Source organism: Tachypleus tridentatus, chromosome 1 (genome assembly GCF_004210375.1).
Source record: "Tachypleus tridentatus isolate NWPU-2018 chromosome 1, ASM421037v1, whole genome shotgun sequence".
NCBI classification, from domain to species: domain Eukaryota; kingdom Metazoa; phylum Arthropoda; class Merostomata; order Xiphosura; family Limulidae; genus Tachypleus; species Tachypleus tridentatus.
The window spans coordinates 147959166-147981283 of NC_134825.1; the positions used below are offsets into that span (position 1 = coordinate 147959166).

At 33.5% G+C, this 22118-nt stretch overlaps 1 protein-coding gene across 18 annotated transcripts in view; it reads left to right on the forward strand.

Moving 5' to 3' along the window:
- The window catches only part of LOC143226539 (band 7 protein AGAP004871-like), a 191754-nt gene that overhangs the window by 116223 nt on the left and 53413 nt on the right, over nt 1–22118 (forward strand). For 10 of the 18 annotated variants that reach the window (XM_076457647.1, XM_076457629.1, XM_076457657.1 and 7 more), the window contains one exon: nt 9168–9190. The exons of 6 other annotated variants lie outside the window; for them this stretch is intronic. In XM_076457647.1, coding sequence (XP_076313762.1) covers nt 9168–9190 — 23 coding nt within the window. 2 more of the 18 variants (XM_076457773.1, XM_076457754.1) reach the window with 2 other exon arrangements.

The following is a 22118-nucleotide window of genomic DNA, read 5'->3' on the forward strand; positions in this document are numbered from 1 at the left end:
CCACCGGAAATTCTTGGACTACTCTTCACCAAAGTATAGTAAGATTGACCATCAACCTATAACACAACCATGACTGAAGGGGTAGCGTGTTCAATAAAGAGTTTCGATTCCGCGACTCACGGATTGCAAATCGGAAGCCGTAATGACTAAGCTATTCCAGGACTAGGCGCTTTGAAGCCGTAATTAAGCATCATGACCTGAAATTCAGGTTTGAGTCCCACGATATTGTATTGATGTGTTATTTGAATACGTGTGTAAGCTGGAAGACTTTACTTAAAAGTCGAAAGAATGTAAAATTTAAAAGGGGGTATTGTTATCTGAGTTACATATTACCGTGTAATGGTTTTAAAAGTTTGTTATTTGTTAATATAATCTTCACTATTCCATATTTGTTCACTTTTCACTAATTTCCTGATTTTTCTTCCATCCATCCCTCTTTTATTATATTCCATTTTAACGAATCTTCTTCTTCCTAAATCATTTTGAAGTTTGTCTTGTTTTTAATTGTATTTATTTTGAAAAGGAAAATACTGTACTGTACTGGTACTATTTGTTTGTTTTTTAATTTCGCGTAAAGCTACACGAGGGATACCTGCGCTAGTCGTCCCTACTTTAGCAGTGTAAGACCACCACATTATAACATCATGGGAGAGTGGTAAGAAAGAAGCTATAACGGAAAATAAATCGTCTTAAATCTCGTGTGGAGTTTGCAATAAAGCGCGTAAATGATACTGTAAACATGTGGCAGAATATTTTGTGGTCAAACGAGACAAAAATTAAACCACAGCCAAGATTTCTTCATTGGGATTGTTTAGAATAATTTTTCCAAGTCCATTCCCCTGACTGTGGTTTCACTAGATAGGGACAGTGGGAATCTCGTTGATCCATTCATGCGCGTCACTAATTAGATGAAGAGGCATTTGGCAACCTTAAGAGAGTCATAGTTACTCTCTTAACCATTTTTCGAAATCTTATAGTATGTTTAGTTGTTGTTGTTTTGTTCTGCATGCTTTAAGTTCTAATTTGCAGAATGAGATATCTGCGTTATTGCCACTGTTGGAATCGAACCTCAAATTTTAGTGCTATAAACCCTGAATATTATCTCTGAGTAAGAGAAGGAAATATATTCGAAATGGCTCTTCTATTGCCTTTTACTGAGATTCACTTTCGAATATTTTAAATGTGTTCTGTTATCTGGCTAGAGGGAAGATGGTTCATATATTTGATTAACCAGAATGTAATGAACTGCGTCTTGTAATGGATAATAATGGATGTTGATTGTAATACCGATTGACTTTATGGTAATGATAGAAACCTGTACACTCAATTAAGTGTTCAAATGATAATTATTTCTAACTTAGAAAAACCTATGTTAATTTGTATTCAAAGAAAAGTCCACTGCTGGTACAGCGGTAAGTCTACGGATTTACAACGCTAAAATCAAGAGTTCAATTCCCCTCGTTGGGCTCAGCAGATATCCCGATATGGCTTTGGTTTAAGAAAACATACACATATTAACAACAAATAGTGTGATTACTTCCATTATTAGATCCCTAATGACCCCATCAGATGATGATTACGTATCATGCTTTATGGAAGGTGATAATTGTTCCATTTATCTGATTCAGTATTTGTGTCTACAAATCCAAAATCAAAAGTTTATTAAAAGTGAAAACGTGTTCTACATCATGGTGTATTTATCTCTATTCTCCTACAAACGTCCTGGCAACTACATAGCTTGTGTACACCGCGGGACAGTTTCCATTTCCTATAGAGAAAATTAAGGTAATCGACCCAGACAACTCTGAGTGATGTAATGTAAGCCAAGAGCCTATGCTAACAAAACAGTGAATATGTGCGCTATTTCAGGGTCTTCCTCTCCTCTTCGCAGGGAAAGTCTCCAAAACAAAATATTCCGTATACGACGTCAAACAGTTTCAAATCACCTTACCAAACATTACGATAATACTATGTAACACAAATTTTGTTCCTAGATAGTATGTCTTATTTTTTAATTGCTTGCGTTGTAAAAGTACAGAACATGGCCATTATTTCCTTCAAACTTTGCTTTTGTGACCTGGTTAATGAAGTTTAGAAATTAACTTATTTCCTATGTAAAAACGGGCAAATTTCCACATTTCCATTTACATAATGTCTGAATAAAACAATATTATGAATTTCCATACTAGAACTATTGAAGAAAAACTACTACAACAAAATACAACTGGCCCGTCATGGCCAGGTGGTTAAGATACTCGACTCGAAAGTCGAGGGGCGCGGGTTCGAATCCCCGTCACACCAAACATGTCAGCCGTGGGGCGTTATCATGTGACGGTCAATCCCACTATTTGTTGGTAAAAGAGTAGCCCAAGAATTGGCGGTGGGTGATGATGACTAGTTGCCTTTCCTCTAGTCTTACACTGCTAAATTAGGGATGGCTAGCGCAGATAGCCCTCGTGTAGCTTTGAGCGAAATTCAAAACAAACCAAACCAAAATACAACAATAAAAGACTGCTACAATAACATACAACAATGAGAGACTGCTACAGTGACATAGAACAATGAAAGATTGCTACAATGAAATACAAAACGACTCACGAGAATTCATGATTGAAGCCACTGCGTTTTTTATTAGTTCAATTCCATGTATACGTGCCCGCAATTTTTTAATGAATCTGTACACCTACTGCATTTGCATTTTATTTCTACTTACCTCCCACTAGTACAGCGGTAAGTCTACGGACTTACAACGCTAAAGTCAGAGGTTCGATTACCCTCGGTGAGTTCAGCAGATAGCCCGATGTGGATTTGCTATAAGAAAACATAGACACATTTTTCACTTTAATAAGACACCTGTTACATTAGTATTTTCTTATTTTAAGACGACTATTTGTATTTTATTTTATTTCTTGAATCAAGAATCAGGAAATCTAGTCATTTCTTAGATTGGTTTGTTTGTTTGTATGGAATTTCGCGCAAAGCTACACGAGGGATCTGCGCTAGCCGTCCCTAATTTATCAGTGTAGGTCTAGAGGGAAGGCAGCTAGTCATCACCACCCACCGCTAACTCTTGGGATACTCTTTTACCAACGAATAGTGGGATTGATCGTCACATTGTAATGGACCCCGGTTGAAAGGACAAACATGTTTGGTGTGAGGAAGATTCGAACTCGAGATCTTCGGATTACGAGTCGAGTGCCTTAATCACCTGGCCATGCCGAGCTCTCAAATTGGATACAGCTGACTGTGAGATATTCTCTCTTGACAGATTTGATCCATATACTAGTTTAACTTACAAATTAATCTATGCATTTCAAAAGGTATGTTTTGCATACGTAGTTTATACATAAAACTGTCAAACTGTAGGTACTCTTACGCATTATAATTAATTTTGGACGAGTATCCGATTTATTATGTTTTGTATTACGATTTCTAATAGCCGGAAATTTTAATTCTAATTTAGAAGTTAACTGAATATCAATATTTATTAAACTTCTGTTATTTGTCAACAACATTGATACACACAGTTTACTCTCTTAACACAAATATATTTTAATATACAAACAATAATACAATTTATAATAACAGTTAATTACAAATAGTTATTACAAATAATAATTTATGTATGAGAGTTTTACAAACTTTCGAACGATATTCCCTGGCGTGCACTTCGTAATCTGAGGGTCGCGGGTTCGTGCCAAAATATGCTCGCCCTCCCAGCCGTGGGGGCGTTATAATGTGACGGTCAATCCCACTTTTTGTTGGTAAAAGAGTAGCCCAAGAGTTGGCGGTGGGTGGTGATGACTAGCTGCCTTTCCTATAGTCTTACACTGCTAAATTAGGGACGGCTAGCACAGATAGCCCTCGAGTAGCTTTGTGCGAAATTCCAAACAAACAAACAAACGAACGATATTCAGTCTTCTATCTGGTTTGGAACTGAATACTTAATCGATGGTTCACGAATAGTGGAGTGTGTTGATACACAGGTTCACTTCACTTGTCGAGAAGCCAACTAACTTCTTTACACGAAATACTTTTGTTTGTTTTGGAATTTCGCGCTACTGGAGGGCTTTTGTTCCGTAACCCTCAGGGTCTTTTAAGAAATTTGCAACAGCAGTTTTACTTATGCCCAATCTCACCAGCAATGGCATGTTGAGAGAGACCTTGCTTTTGCAGCTCGACAATTTTGTCACATTTAAACTCTCTCAACTTTTTAGCCTTTGCCATGTTTTTACCCAATGTAACACAGGAGCTGTCTGTGGGAGTTCTTGAGAACGCTAATGCTTGAACACAAATGACTAAATTTCGTTACGTGTTTACCGATTAACGCTTCGTTTCAATATGGTCTTAAACTTTTAACCAGCTAGTATTTAGGCTAATTTCATAGTGTTCACATTTTTTCTATAAAATGCTAAAAAGGTTTTATTTTTATTTTCCCTTTTCTTATTTTCATCTTTCGAAGCTCTACTCAAATAAGTTAAGTCTAACAACGCAAAATGCATATTTTTTCTTTATGCTCATTGGCTTTAAGATTTTGGCCAGCAGTGTATATGACAAACTCTGCCTTTTCTTCATATTTCATAAACATAGTAGCGTTCTGCCACCCAGTGGCACAGCAGAATGTCTGCGGTTTCACATTGCGAGAAACAGGATTTTGATACCAGTGGTCGGCAGAGCATAGATAGCCCATTGTGTAGCTTTGTGGTTAATTCGAAACAAACAAACAAGTAGCGTCCCTCTCCTATAATATAAATATTACTTACCGTTCACTGTCATAATAAGTCAACTACTCACTTCTTTTAGTTCAATATTTATTATATTGTTTAAACCGACATTAATGACTAGAGTACAACTTGTGTGCGTTGCTACTTTACGTAGAAATGACATTTACATTCGTTTCCTCTCTTGCGGAATGTACGTACATATCCTTTGTAACAAGTTTGTTTGTTTTGAATTTCGCGCAAAGCTACTCGAGGGCTATCTGCGCTAGCCGTCCCTAATTTAGCAGTGTAAGATTAGAGGGAAGGCAGCTAGTCATCAACACCCACTGCCAACTCTTGAGCTACTCTTTTACCAACGAATAATGGGATTGACCGTCACATTATAACGCATCCACGGCTGAAAGGGCGAGCATGTTTGGTGCGACCGAGACCTTTGTGCCGAAACACAATTAAAAGTCAACGTACAAAGGCTTTACTGTTTGTTTTGTTTGTTATTAATCACAAATCTACACAAAGGGCTATCTGTGCCCTGCCCACCACAAGTATCGAAACCCGGTTTCTAGCAGACACCTCTGTACTACTGGGGAGAAAAATAAGTCCATAACATGCCTCTGTACTACTGGGGGGGGGGCAAAATTATTACATTTCAAGCATACGTATTATAGTAATATTTCTAACATGGTTATTTTGTACAACCTTCATTTGTATTGGTTTTCACGTGTTTTTTGTATTTTTTACCTTAAACTCAGAGTTCATGTTGTTTTTTTAAATTCGTACAACAAAACATTTGTGTTTAGTGTGTAAGTTCGTCACAATTTTTGCTCAGTTAACTTGCTCAACAATAAATACAGATTTAGTACGCGTATCTTCTATCTCTATGTTGCTTTTAATGTACTAATTTTATTACAATAAAACAGGTTATGCCACAGAAACATACTATGTCCACTTAAGATTAAGTTAAAAATAATATAACTGATGACAAGCAGAATTTATGTGACATTGAACGTTGACTTTACAGCTCAGAAAGACAAGTTTGTATATATTTTTTTCCTTACACAATATTTATACTTTATATTTTTAAAAGATGTGATTTATGGTCAGCTGTACTCCTTTGGAATTTAACTGCAAATAGATTTTTATGTTTGATCTGCGTAAATGATACCCGTTTTTCTTTCAGATTTATTTTAACACTATGTCATGCTCATTGTTTTTATAGAACCAGGCTTTTAGATCATAACAAGACCAAATATACGTATATCATTCTCTTTTATTACTACATTTTTTTCAAAGAATCACAAAGACAGTATGTGAAACTTTGTTAGGTTTATTCGTCATAATCTTAAAATTCTTTGAAAACGGGAATTATAATGTGTTTTCTAAAAATATATAAAATGTATATATTTATTATACAGTAATCTGCTTCTTTCACATTCGATCATTTGGAAGTGATATTTATATGACGTTGTAACATGTTTACACGTTTCACTCCATTGCACGCTGCTAAGTTCCACAGCCTCGCTTACCATTAAATTCTACCACAGCTCAGTCACGCTAACCAGAAAAAAAACTTTTCAGAGAATGACGAAGTTCTTTACACAATCCTAACTGAATTATTATAAACTACATGAATCGTTTTAAAACAGAGTTTACTTATATATACTGCTAACCGTGGTGTCTGCCCCAGCGTTCGACTGTCTTCCGTCTGAAATTTTTTTTCCAGGTGGGCCAAGGGTAAATCTTCCAATATGCAACGTTAAAATCATCCGTTCGATTACTATCGGTTGACACTGCAGATAACCCGATGTAGCTTTGCTTCGAGAAAACATTCACACAACTAAAGTCACGCACTGAAAACGGAATAACGCAACTTCAAACGTAAATAAAGACAATTTATTTTACAATGGTAACATTTTGCAAAAGTCTTCGGATTTTCAACACTAAAATAAGGCGTCGGTTCCCCTCGGTGGACAAAGTAGATAGCCCAATGTGGTTTCGTTGTAAGAAAACAAACACACAAACCTGAACATTCACTTTGGAAATAACGGGAGAAGAGGCATGGTTAATGTTGATGCCATATTATATTATTATTATATTTCACAAGTAGAATATTCTACACTAAATTATTAGTAAATAATTATACTATCATTCACGTTTAAAATTTGACGTAACATAAAGAATAAAAGTGAAGATTTACCACGTTATTGTTGAAAGCCAGGTGGGTTTAGGCGTGCGACTCGTAATCTGAGGGTTGCGGTTTCGCATCCCCGCCGCACAAAAGATGCTCGCCTTTTCAGCCGTGGGGACGTTATAATTTAACGGTCAATCCCACTCTTCGTTGGTAAAAGAGTAGCCCAAGAGTTGGCGGTGGATGGTGATGACTAGCTGCCTTCCCTCTAGTCTTACACTGCTAAATTAGGGACGGCTAGCGTAGATAGCCCTCGAGTAGTTTTGCAAGAAATTCAAAAATAAAACAAACAAAACTTTTCGTAGTTGGACGTTATAAGTACTTAGAACATTGGCTCTGAGTGAAACCAAGATTGTAACACAATTAACCTTTTTAAAGTCCATGAAATAATTTAAACTGATAGATTAACTTAAAACTTTCCTCGCGTGTTAAGGCGTGCGACTCGTAATCTGAGGGTCGCGGGTTCGCATCCCGGTCGCGCCAAACATGCTCGCCCTTTCAGCCGTGGGGGCGTTATAATGTAACGGTCAATCCCACTATTCGTTGGTAAAAGAGTAGCCCAAGAGTTGGCGGTGGGTGGTGATTACTAACTGCCTTCCCTCTAGTCTTACACTGCTAAATTAGGGACGGCTAGCACAGATAGCCCTCGAGTAGCTTTGTGCGAAATTCAAAACAAACAAACTGTTTGAACTGCAAATGTTCATATACACAATGTGTTAATTACCTGTTTCGTCAACTTTGACGCCTAACGCATGCATTAAGAATATAAAATAATTAAACATTTTACTCTTAATTCAAATATATATTTGAGCATTAAACAGCCATCGCACCAGAAATGAGTTCCATTTCTATTGTGTAGGTTCCAGTTTTGTTTTCAACCGCTATTTTTATTCCAAGAAACTAAATGCCGTATTAGCGTACCATCTTACAACTGTGATATATTGAGTAATTTATTTTGAATCATTTTTGACAGAAAATGTACAAACCGAAACCTGGCTGATCTCTCTTCTTGTAATGTTTCTCGTTAGAGCCCTTGTGAAGTGTCAAATCTTAATACTTTTGTAATAGACGAAGAATAACGAATGGTGAAACGTGAGGTCATAATAATAAAATCGTTTCTCTCAGAAAACGCTTTATAAATATTCAATATTAATAATAAAAGGTTCTTTTTTTACTTAAGGGTACGAAGTGCTCAAAGCATGTTTGAGTTATCCTTCAAAAGATGGCGTTTTTTGTATTTATTAAAAAGGATCAGAGGATTTTAGGCTAATGTACTTTCACATCAGTCACGTTCTGTTTCAGATCAAAGTTCACAAACTTATAGGGAAAATAGCTGGGAAGGGGTGATACTCATTGACTGATTGGTTGTTTGGATGGTTGGTTTGGTGTTTTATGGCGCAAAGCAACTATGCTGTTTGCGCCATATTGACTGATAAATGATGAATAAATATAAATGTAAGTTTTGAATATTAAAAGCGTATACTAAAGTAATATGATTTCTAGTTTTTAAAAAATCATTATAATACGCTAAATGTATAAATATAAAACGTTATGCATCTATAATGCTGTATATAAATAGTTAAATACAAATTCAAACTCTATAGATTGTAAAACTGTAAACGTACGATCTAAATTTTATTGGTAGCATCTAAAATACATAGAACAAAAGTCATTTATTCAAGCGATTAGAATTTCAGTTTCAAAACAACTTATTTTTTTTCTGTATGTTTCACGCCAACTCCTCTAAACAACTCCTTAATAAAAATAATCCAGTGTGTTTCTTGTGGCGGCGCCAATATGACGTTTTTTATAATCAATATTAGTGATTGTGAAAGTTTGACAAACTGTTTCATTAATCATGTTTTTAGCAGCATGTTGACAGTTTGAGTGCTGTTGGGTCCCAATGTATTACGATATACTTTTTGTAAAGTGCTTTTTTATGTGAATCAAGCATCAAAAGCAAAAGGAAAATTTGTTTTCAAAGCACACAGTATATTTTAAAGTAAATTATTCATGAGTTGTTGTTTTTTTATATATATAAATCGTATGAACCAAACCGAAAAACATTGTGTTGAAAACTTTAGTTGGAAGACTTTTTTTTAAAAATGTAGACTAACAAACTGTAAATTTTGTTCTATGAACTTTTAGTTTACTGAACTTCCATAAACTGAAATATAGAATAATATGTTTAAAGATTGTGTTTGATATATTAATGTTGCTGTGTTACTGAGAAGAATTGTTTTGGTTTTGTCTTCCTGTAGCCAGCCAAGGAGGAACAGAAATTGTAGGACCATTTTCTTATATTTTTCTCTAAATTTACCTTAAGGTTATACAACGTCATTGATTAACTTTTTACTCTTAGTTTTAAGATATTATTTTTAAAAGTTATTATAAAATTAAGACATGACTTTGCATGTGAAACATTTATCGACTATGAAAGTATAATATTTGTTTCTTCGGAGGTTTTGACATTGAGATGAAGAGAAAAATAATTTAAATTCAGAAACATACACACGTTATGATAAGCATATTGTTGTTATCAATAAGCATAACAATATTATTAAGAACATTGTTGTGCTATATTATCATATCTAGTCGTAGTGGTAAGAGAAACGTTTTTTGTATCGATTGTTTATCATACCTACTAAAACAAAGACGATGAATAAACTGTACGGACCAGTGAATTAGCCTAACACAACCAATTCACATGTATATTGACTAAATCGATTTTTTCATTGTTTAGGACACGATGTAGCAGCACTTAATATAAATGAAAAGGAAAATATGATGTATAGCTACGTTTTATCATTTCAAGACGTTTTAGTGAGTTATGTGCGAGAATAAATTAAATTGAATTAATGCCCCTTTATCAATAAATAAGACGTCTTTCGTCAAACTATTAGATTACTAATGTCAGTTTGTGGTTTAAAACATCCTGAGAAGTTGAGTTAACTTTAGCAGTATTTATGTACACCTAATTTAACTTCTCAGTGACCTAAAAAAATGTGGCTTCTCAAATATATATTTCTATTACACTGTTTTCATCCCAGTGCTTTATCATGTCAATTAATAACGAGAGTGTGAACTCTTGAGGCCACGTAGGTCACTGTGTCTTTTTAATTCTCTACTTGCTGCCTTTTTAAGAATAGCATTAATGTTATTTTTGTTCTGCTTTTAAATTCGGGATTAACAATTCCAGCATTGGTTCTAAAAGTTAAAATACATCGTAAAATACACTGTTAAAAATCCTAATTTTAGATTCGGTAAATAAACATCTCTGCAGTGTGGTATTTATTTGGTATTTGAAATGCTAACACGTTGTTATAAATACATTACTAAAAACAATAACCTTAGGTTTGGTAAATAAACACCTCTACAGTATGTTTTTATCTGGTATTTATCTGACGTGCTTACACGTCCACATCTGAAGACGTTAAAGATTTCGATTCCCTCTTTATGTTTTTTTTTTCTTTGCCAAATTTGAGTGAAAGAAATTATCTAATTTTAGAAACAACAATGTGTTGTTAAAGAAACGGTAAAGAAGTAACTGTATTGTTGCACATCATGTGAAACTTTGCAGAGTAGGGGAAGGTAAAGAGTTATAAACTGCTTTCAAATTTCTAACCTTGCTTCGTCTGCCATATTTTGAGCGTGCTGAATATAAACTTCGCTATTTAAAAACAATGCATTACTCTAATATATCACTCACAATTCTGCAAGATTGAAATGGAAAATATTTTACATGTATTGGTCGTGTCACTCTTAGTTTTGATGTTGTGTGTGCATGTATATTAAATTTATAACAATATAGTTATGATAAAAAAAATTAAGTCCTTTCTGCTCACGAATTAAAAATGTATGGATGTAACAAACTTGTAAAATGTAGGAAATGTTGTCTTATTGTTAGATATCATGGAAGCAAAACCCTGTTAATTTGAAATTAATCATGTTTAAGCTACACGTTGATTGTATATGTTTAGATTTAATCAGAAGACGGCTGCTGGGAGTTCACTAGCTCAGGCAGTTCCGGCTTTATGCATCAACCTAAGTAATTACTTTTATTGGTTCAAAATGTAACTAAAAACAAGCCTAAACTACCAAAAGAACTTACATCTACAAAATAAATTACGAACAAAGAAAAAATGTATATGTTACTTGAAAAAATATTTTTAAAATTATACCTTATTTTGAAGTTAAAATTTTCATAAGAGTTATAAGCAATACGTGTAAATTTAACATAACTTTTCTTTGCACTCGACGGAAAATTGTCATTACTGGATCAGGAATTTAAAAAAAAGCTATACTTTCAAGATCGGTTTGTGATCATTTGGTTATATTATTTCCATTCGACTTGTACATTTCAGTAATAGTTTTATTTTCCACACTTTAAAGTAATTTTTTATCATTTCATCACCAATAACAGACGTAACCGCTTTTTAAAAAATAGCACTCAAATAAATTGAATTTTGTGTTGTGAAAAGCTGTATTTCATTTGTTTCACATTTGTGTTTTACAAGCGTTGCGTTTTTTATAAAGAATGTATAATTTGTTTTATGTCTACTTCAATTTCTTACTCACATTTCTCAACCTTTTCTTTCCCTCCCCTTATTTTCATGAACAAAATTTCAATAAATACACCAGGTGTCCCAGAAATTGATCAGGAAAAAAATGAAATAAATAATAGAGAACGTTGAAAACGTAGAGGGGAGGGATACTATGATCTCGTTGTAGTTGTCCTTTCTGGTTCTTTTTCTATTACAACATAATTTTAAAACTACTTGTTTGGAGACAACCTGGTCGTATAATATTCACTTTTTACCACAGTAATGTTACCATATAATATCGTTATCAACTGAGGTTGTTTTGGGTTTGCCCTAATGAAAGAAAAAAAAAAAACACATATATACTATGCGTTGTGTGACGTATCAAACAAGATGTAGAGTTTTCTTCCCTCAAGTTATACGTCAGTACACCCTCGAAAGCAAAAATAACTTCAGTATCAATAGAATAGGTTGAAAAGTAGCTACGGTGTAAGTTAACAGAAGTTACCAGCTTGTGAGTCATCTAAGATAATACAAACACTAAAGTGTAGAATCTAAAGTAAGTAATGCAGAAATGTTGTCCTGCTAGGAAAAGAAAGCATTGCAATAATAGTCTGGACATAAGCTTTGGGAAGCCTCTGTTTATTTGATGTATCGTTTACAGTGGACTTTTAAGTCTTGGAATAATTCATTTTGGTATGGTTTTCAAAGTCTCTAGAATATTCACTCAACTGCTTCCTTTTCTTACCACTAAAACTTTTTCCTTCTCATAAAAAGCTTCCATTTCTTTTGTCACATTCAGAATTCTAACTTTGGCAACATCTAATAATAACTGTGAAGTTCTAGCTTCATCAAAATGTCTATGTATAGCCTTATTTAACTGATAAATAACTGTGAAGTTCTAGCTTCATCAAAATGTCTATGTATAGCCTTATTTAACTGATAAATAACTGTGAAGTTCTAGCTTCATCAAAATGTCTATGTATAGCCTTATTTAACTGATAAATAACTGTGAAGTTCTAGCTTCATCAAAATGTCTATGTATAGCCTTATTTAACTGATAAATAATTGAATTCAACTTTACACAGCTCATCCTTCAGTTCTCTTTTTTTCATCAGTGAATTCTATTTATCTTATTCTAACATAGTGAACTTACTCTTGGTCGGTGGTTAGTTTCTAAGTGTTACTATTTATGGCTTTGAGAACTTTTGCTGTTCTTTTCCCATTTTATTTTTTTTTTCGTGTTTCTTCTCCATTCCAAAATTTTATTTGACTCCAACAGAAGTAGAATATTGTAGATATATCTCTTCATACATACGATTCATGTCTTTATTTATTTTCATATATTCCTGATTTGATACAGAGTCACACGTTCTTTAGTAACAATTCTTTATTTATCAAAAGAGATTATACAACATCAGAACTTCATGTGTATTATGCACATAATTGACTCGTTTTGGTAAGCCGACATATTTTGGTTTATGGCTTGCATTGCTTTTTTGTTTTAAATCTGAAATCTATCCTGTGGAATGTTGTAACTACATCATCTTTATTTTTGATGTATCAATCCCGTGAAACATTATTTTCCTATGAAATTCTCTACTCCTGCACCAAGAACCAAATACTTTGAGTTGGATCACTTAAAGTAACATAAATGCAGGTCGTTGAATTACGGAGCACCTCTCTTCTGGAATGTAAGCAAGACACGTAAATCAGAAGGTTTGAACCCAATGGAAAATGACTGACTGACCAGATAATCTACAATGACTTGGTATAATTCCTTCATTATCACGCCCTCTTTGAACTATAAAAGGAATCATTTGAAAAGAGAAGATGTTAGAAAGCTAAGTTTTGATAATATTATATATTTTTAAAAGTTATTTGGTATTATTATTTTCAAATTTATAAATTACAATTGGATAACAAAAACTAGATTTAGTAATATTGGAGACTAAAATAGTAGGTATAAGCTTTTAATTTAGATTTTGGTGGTATAACGTTAGATTAGGCTTAGTTCGTGTAAATGTTTTTTAGGTATAGCTATACGTTAACTTCCAGTGAGATTGTGAAACAAATTAAATACATTGTAGTCTGAAACCTAGTTAATTGCCTCACTTAGGCTTAACAGTGTTAACAAAAGGCTAATGGTATTTGATTATAGTATCGAGTGTTTATTTTATTTTTATAAATAATATAATGGTTAAGACTAGTTTGAGGGTTAAAGGTTCCCAGTTTGTTAGGTGCGACGAATCAATGTAAAGGTAATTGTAAGAATATGCTTAATTGTTACTATAGTATTGCTAAAAGTATAAGATGACTTTAGGGTACTGGTAGAAAAAGAATATATTGATATAATGGGAATAATTGGAACATAGTTAACAGTAGGTGACTTTGATGACAGAAATTTCTTTTGAAATACATAGTTATAGGTTATTTAATAGGGATAAAGTAGTAAAGAGAGGGGAGAAGTTACATACTGTTGAAGTTGAGAACATTAAGGATAATAACAAAGAGATTGAATCCATTTGAGTTTCTGTTAGCGGATATCAAGGGGAAAAGCTTTTAGTAAGAATTTGTTACAGATCACCAAATGAAACTGATGAAATTAGTAAGAAATTCTACAAATGAGGCTAAAATTTCAACTGTTAATGAAGTAATAACTATGAATTATTTTGTTTTCAGACATTTGATTGCAAATGCTAGAATGAAACCATGCATGAGGGAGGAAGGTTTCTGAAAACTGCTCAAGATCGATTTCTTCACCAATTTGTGAAGGAACGTACAAGAAATAATACTATTTTAAATGTAATGGTAGCTTGTAATATAGAAATGAGTGGAAAGTCTGATAAAAGATACTTTGAAAATTCGTTTAATAAAGCTTAGAATTTTATCGGACAGTCAGTATGGTTTCACTAAGGGAAAATCTTGCCTAAGAAATCTTTTGATATGCTTTGAAAATGCTACTGCATATGTAGATAAAGATAAGTAAGTAGATTTGGTGTATCTGGATTATCACAAAGCATTTGAGAAAGTGCCACATAAAAGGCTTATAAAGAAACTTATCTCTATAGGTGTGAGGGGATAAGTTAACTAACTGGATAGAAGAGTAGTTTGATGGAAGGAAGCTGAGGGCTGTTATAAATGCAGTTCAAACTGAATGAATGTTACAAGCGGTGTACCTTCAGTCTTAGAACCATTTCTCTCTTTGTTTTATATTAATGACACAGATAAAGGAATAATAAATAAATTACGTAAATTTACCGATGATATCAAGATCTTGGGTGTTGCTAACTGTGAATAGGAAGTTGCTGTTTAACAATTTAATTTTTCAAATAGGGTGTTTGGCCTATGGCATGGGTTGCCTTTGTATGTTGTGGAGGCAGTAAATATGAGTGTGTTTTAAAATAAAGCTTGATGGATATGTGAATGATAAGGGCTACCTTTATTTTTTTTATTTAATAGGTTTAGTTTGACTTAGAGGAGGAAACGGCCGAGATAGACTAAGAGGTCCCTTGATATCCCTAAACGTTATCTTATGTAAACTCTTCTTTCTATTTTGCAAAATCTTTCCTGATTGAATCTGACCCACTTTAGCCTTATCCAGTGGGATATTAACATATCATTATGTACATTCTATCTTATTTTAAGCTGTCACATTTCTTACCTGTAAATACATCAGACTTTGGGTACTTTCACAAGAGTTCATTTGAGGTCAAAATGTACGTATAATTTGTACATCAGAAACAGTATAACTTGAAGAGACAGTAGCTGGAACGTTAAAGAAGCTCCTAAATCTCTGTGTATTTGACATTTTTTCAGTTCTTTTTTTATCTACAACTCTATTGTAAGACGTTTATAAGTTCCTATAGCAAAGTTTGCATTGACACTTTTGACAGAAGGGAAGCTTATCAACTATCATGTTAATAAATGTCTGATAAAGGAGTATTAAAGTGGCTCTAGATCTATCTGGATGTTACAAAAAATTCTATTTTGCATGTTGGAATTTTGAACCAGTAAAACAGACAAATAATGAATGGTAGAAACGCTTATGTTTGTTGAATTACATTCTCAGACGACTATGGTTCGAGTTGTTTGTTTTTTTTCGAATCCACAGCACTCAGTGCACACAATTAGTTGATGGTTTCTTGTGATATCTTATAAACTGATAACATTTGTTAGCAATCCGCCAATTACTAATTTTGTTCTTGTGATTGTCAGACAAGCTGCTTGAATTGTGTGCTCATGGGGCATTGTTTATGTTAAGCACGTCTGAAAGTGAACAAACATATATTATCATCAGTGAACACGAATCTACATAGAAAATCTCAATAACGCAGTTACTCATCGATTCAGCTATTAAAACATATGTATATACATTTCATGATAAATTATTTCACTTTTGTGGCTTCCTCGAACATGGGCCATTTTTTAGTTGCTGTAGAATTTTACTTTAACATAGAAAACTCAACCATCAGTTGTTCATTCACAACTTTAGTTTGTCTAGTGCTCACGGTAAAAACTGTGATTACTACATCATTTACTTTTGTCACGTGGCATCTTTTTAATTATATCTTCCAGAAAATATTTGAATTCGATAAATGATTTCTCGTAGTGATGAGCGCTGGAACTAAAATCTGTCACCTAGAGAAAAGTGGGTGTCGATTTTGGTACTTAATTTATATTTCTGCATCTCAGTTTCTCCTTGATCCAATATATTCGTGAAAACTGCCACGAATTCTTCACCTCGTCTTGTATATCAAGTAAGCAACACACGAAATGTTTCCTTCATATTTCTTTACTGGGAAAGCTTATCTCTGTAATATCTCATCACTACACAACTTTGTTTTCTTTTTTGTGTTTCTTTCTCTTTGTCATTAACAGGCAAGAAGCGCTAATATCAAGATAAACACTTGCACGTTACAGAGGGGCATAGAACAAATACTACAGTATCCTCTTACACGTTACAGAGGGACATAGAACAAATACTACAGTATCCTCTTACACGTTACAGAGGGACATAGAACAAATATTACAGTATCCTCTTACACGTTACAGAGGGACATAGAACAAATATTACAGTATCCTCTTACACGTTACAGAGGGACATAGAACAAATATTACAGTATCCTCTTACACGTTACAGAGGGACATAGAACAAATACTACAGTATCCTCTTACACGTTACAGAGGGACATAGAACAAATACTACAGTATCCTCTTACACGTTACAGAGGGACATAGAACAAATACTACAGTATCGTCTCACACGTTATAGAGAGACATAGAACAAATACTACAGTATCCTCTTACACATTACAGGGAGGTAGAGAACAAACACAACAGTGTCTTTTCTCGAAAAACAAAAATTAAAGGCCCGCGCGTAAATAGACAAGTAAGGCCGTTAATTGTTCTGCCACACTAGCTGGTCAGTTAATTATGACCATACATATGAACCCTTTGTTTGCTTCATTACGTTGAATTTCCTCTCTGATTAACAGTACAACGATGTACCATACTTTTAGTTTCCGAAATTTATACGTAGAACTCAGTATAATTTATGTCACCTTTCTTAATTAGCGCAGCAGTACAATATGCCAATCTGAATAATATGTGGAGTACAATATGACTTTGGGCCCGGCATGGCCAAGCGCGTAAGGCGTGCGACTCGTAATCCGAGGGTCGCGGGTTCGCGCCCGCGTCGCGCCAAATATGCTCGCCCTCCCAGCCGTGGGGGCGTTATAATGTGACGGTTAATCCCACTATTCGTTGGTAAAAGAGTAGCCCTAGAGTTGGCGGTGGGTGGTGATGACTAGCTGCCTTCCCTCTAGTCTTGCACTACTAAATTAGGGACGGCTCGGTGCAGCGGGCTAACAACCTACTCACTTAAATACCTGTTGAAGAATCCGCAAGCGATTGCGGCCCTAAGTTCCTTGATGGAATCTAATGATGAATGAATGAATATGACTTCAGACATCTTTATTAACCAAAACAATTACAATCTGAATGACATGTCAAGTAAATTAATGACTTTAGTCACCTTGTTTTACTGGGATAGTGACGGTGAACCTATGGCACGCTTGCCCAAGGTGGCACCCGAAAATATTTTGCTGGCACGCTGCATGCAGTATCGCTTCTTGATTCTTTAAATTCTAACGCTAACCCAAAATAAATACATTTATATATAATGATTATCATTATGATCAAGTGCAAGTGCGAATGATTTTTTCCAACCCGGAAGCAGTGAGAAATGTTCACAAGAGACGTCTCACGCCCTCAATGCGCCAGCTTTTCAGTTGCATAAACATGTGACATCGGATGGCACGTTTTGAATTCCTCGCAGACCCAGTGGACACATCAGTATTTGAGAAAAAATAAAACCGGTGGTATTGGCTTCGCTCTGCTCATATTTTTCTTCTGTTGTTTCTGAGTGAATACTGGATATTTAGAGATAGCAACGGTAAATATGCATTTATTTTTCGCAGTTCATATATGAATTATATTGTTAAAATTATGTTATTTGGTGTGGCATGGGTATATTTGTGATCGGTTGGTTAATTATAGATTTATTTTTATAATAATGACATAAATTTTCACCTGCTGTTATGTTACATTAATTTAAATTATTGTATTTAAGTTAATTGATGAGATTTTTTAAAAATGTATTTACCCTTTTCAGCTTGTCAGAATGTCAGCTCAACCAGCAAAGAAACAAAAATGTTCAAATGGAAGGAGCAGCAGCAGAGATTTTCAAGAATCGTGGAATGAAACATTTGTCATGATCACAAACATTGATAACACATAATGTATGTTATATTCTGAAACAGTGGTGTGCAGGACTTCCTCTGTATAGCAGCATTATGAAATTGTTCATAAATGGCTTTGTGATAAGAGTGAGCAAGAACAAAGAGAACACATTTGTCGAGAAGTCAGCAACAACAACATGAAGTCAAATGTTTGAAATTTGTCCAGGTATTTTTGAGATTTCAAAGATTATTGCTCAACATGGAAAACCACTTAGTGATGGGAGAGTATATTAAAGAATCATGGCTAGAATGTGCCTCTTTCCTTTTTGACAGTTTTCCAAAAAGAAAAAAATTATTCAGCGCATTAAAGAATTATCAGTGAGTAGAAACACAGTGAAAGATAAAATATTAAAGATAGAAACAAACGTAACAGAACAACTAACAAAAGATATTGGTTCATGTAAATTCCTTTACATTTGTCTTGATGAGAGCACTGATGCTACATCATTATATAGGCTAGCCATTGTTGCTCGATTTTGTAGTGGTGATAAAATCTGTAAAGATCTGGTTAACTTGGTAAGTTACCTGAACATACCACAGGAGCTGAAATATGTAAGGCAGTAGTAAACAAATTATACAGTCGACAGGTTGACCTTTCAAAAATAATTTATGTGAAAACTGGTGGTACACCCAGCATGATTGGTAAAGAAGCAGGTTTTCTAAATCTGTTTGCAAAATGTGTCGGACATCCACTAGTAGGCTTTCATTGTATTATACACAAGGAGGTTTTGTGTACAAAAGTTGGTCTTAAGGAGCTTGAAAAAGTGATGGAAATTATAGTTAGTTTTATTTTTGCACATGTTTTGAAAAAAAACATTTCAGAATTTACTGACAGACGAATTTGGTGAACACATGTGCGACAATGTTCGTTGGCAAATAAAGAATCTGTCCTTAAACGATTTGTTGAGTGTTTGGATGAAAGTAGTCTGTTTTTGAAAAATGAAACACTTTCTTGTCAAGAATTATCTGATGTTGTGTGGATTTATAGATTGATGTTTTTTTACAGTTTCTCCTCACATTTAAATGACTTGAACACCAATTTGAAGGGATCTGGAAAACACTTGATTTTATGAAAAATTTTAAACGTGATGTTTACAATGGTACTTTTAACTATTTTTCAAACCTAAAAACAAAACACATGACATATCTTGAAATTCATGAGAAAATATACATTCGGAGCTTGCAAATCCAATTTTCAAGAATCATTAATTCAACGTTTGAACAATTTTCTTTAAGATTTAATAAGTTTAGGTGATTTGAAAAATTCATAAAGTATGTAGACAGTGTAACGTTAGGTATATGTTGTAAATGTTGCAGTGGATTCACTTGGATAATTTTGAGATGCAACTAACTGATTTACAAAGCAGCTCAATTTAGAGGCAAAAATTTGTCTACTTAAGAACTGAACTAGAAAATATTGAAAGGGATCGGTTAGTATCTGGAATAATGCAGAAAATTGCAGAAAATGAGGTTCTTAAACTCTGGAATTATATTTCTGAATCTTTTGACTGTCTGTAAAATGTCACAATGTCAGTATTAACAGTATGTTCATCAACATATTTATGCAAGTCATTATTTTCAGTGATTAACTTTGTAAAGTATAATTATATGAATATACTTGTTGATGAAACTAGTGCTGCATGCATAGCTCTCAAAACAACCAAACACAAGCCTGATATAAAATATCATCGTTGGTCCAGCAGCAAAAATCTCACTAAAAGTTAAATATACTTATTTTCCTTTCCTTGTTTTTTATTTTTTACGTTACATAATATGAACAAAAGCTTATCATTTCACAAAATGCTTTCTGTTAATAGTAAACAAAGTGAATAAACATAAATAAACAAGAGGACTCACTTCACTTTCCTTATTACTTATCACTTTCCATTATTATTGTTACTAATTCATTAATTTTTATTTCTTGTGAATTAGTATAGTTATTAATAACATGTAACTCCTAAAGCTGTTTCATTTAAAACAACTCAGGATAATAAATGATAATCTGCTGCTAAAAATTACCTTGGGCACGCGAGAGAATTTTTTAGAAGATTATCCCCAATTTGTGCACATTCTCAAAAAAGATTCGCCATCTCTGGTCTAGGATAATTATAACATATCGATCTGGATGTTAAGTGGAATATAATAATGACTTAGTCACCTTCCTTGACCAGCACAACTACCTGATCTCAATATAAATAGTACGTAGATTACACTCATGACTTTAGTCTTCTTTACTGACCAACACAATAATCAAATATCAATTTCAATAATACTTACATCACACTAATGACTATAGTCACCTTTCCTAACCAACACAATTACCATATCTGAATAAGACATTCTAGGATCTATAACATGCTAAGTCAATACTAAGACGTAACAGATGGTGTTCCAACCTAATAGTAGGTAGGTGACGTTATGCTAAAGTGACCAGAAAGCATATTAAGTTTATTGATGACATTGTTGCTTATAGGACCTCCCTAAACCAGGAAAATAAATATGAAATAACATTTATTTATACATAAAATTGTTTTCTGTTCATACAAATTAGCTCGAAGTTCTTTTTTAAATAAAATAAATTCATGGATGAATAATAAATTTATTTTGGGTGAACATACTACATGTTGAGATAAATAAATAAATCACGTCTTTATACTTATAGGTCGTTGTTTGTCAAATTATTATTATATTAGTTTAATATGTTTCATCAGTCAACTGATATATAAACTGACATTTCAACTGCCGTATTCACATCTGGCTCCTCTTTCATTTTGGTAATAAACTTTATTGTATTTAATATTGAATGTTTCTCTGCAAATATTCAAATAAACAAACATAAATGTTTTGTCTTTGCGAATTAAATGTTATTGCAACATACCAGAAATAAGTGGACGATTCTGGGTTTTCCTTCCTTCAAGTATTTTTTTACTTATCTTTGATAATTAATTTTGCTTTTAGTAATACTGTTACTAAAAGTTTCTTACGCCTTTGAAAATTTTACCATTACTTTCACTAGTGCTAAATCAGACATCGATGACAGAAATATTGTTATTGTTTGCACAATATTTACAATATAGATTAAATTTATCTTATACCATTTAAAATAAATTAATAAATATTTGCATGTACGAGTGATTATTTTGGATTATATTATCGTACAAACATATAAACCAGACGGTATATTGTTAAGCTAATTTTTGTGTCTACAAACAACAGTGGTTTTTATTAATACAGAATCAATTTCAATGATACAACAAAATTTAAACGTTCTTGCATGATGGTGGTACAAAAACCGATTTCGCCATATGCAAATAACGTTCGTTTATACAATGTACGTTAACATGCTGATTTCTATTACCATATTTTGTTTGCAAAGCTTTGAAAGTCAAAATTATAGTCTTGATTTTTCTGTCACATTGAATCGATGTTTGGTATAATACTGGTGACAAGTCTTAGGGTTGGACGAGCAGTTATGGGATATTTCAGCGATTATTGATTTGTACCAAGCATGAATATCCACAGAAACTATCATGCACATTTGTTCAAACATTCAGCATGCTCGTTCTTAATGTCAGACACGAGACTTTTAACTCATGTTATTATAACTGTTTGTTAGAAGTGAGTTGCAACTGATATGAAAGTCGTTCTCACAGCTGTTTCGGAAATTAAAACCAACTTAACTGGTCGTTTATAGTCATTTCTGCTAATCACAAAACCCTTTCAGCCATACCTTTTTAATCGATCCTGTTTACCTTTAAATTAAATGCAGTAATTGTAGCATTGTTCACTTTATATTATTTTCAACACATCATAAAGCTTTCAGTCATTTGTATTTAATTACAAAGGTATCTACTTTCATCACAATTAG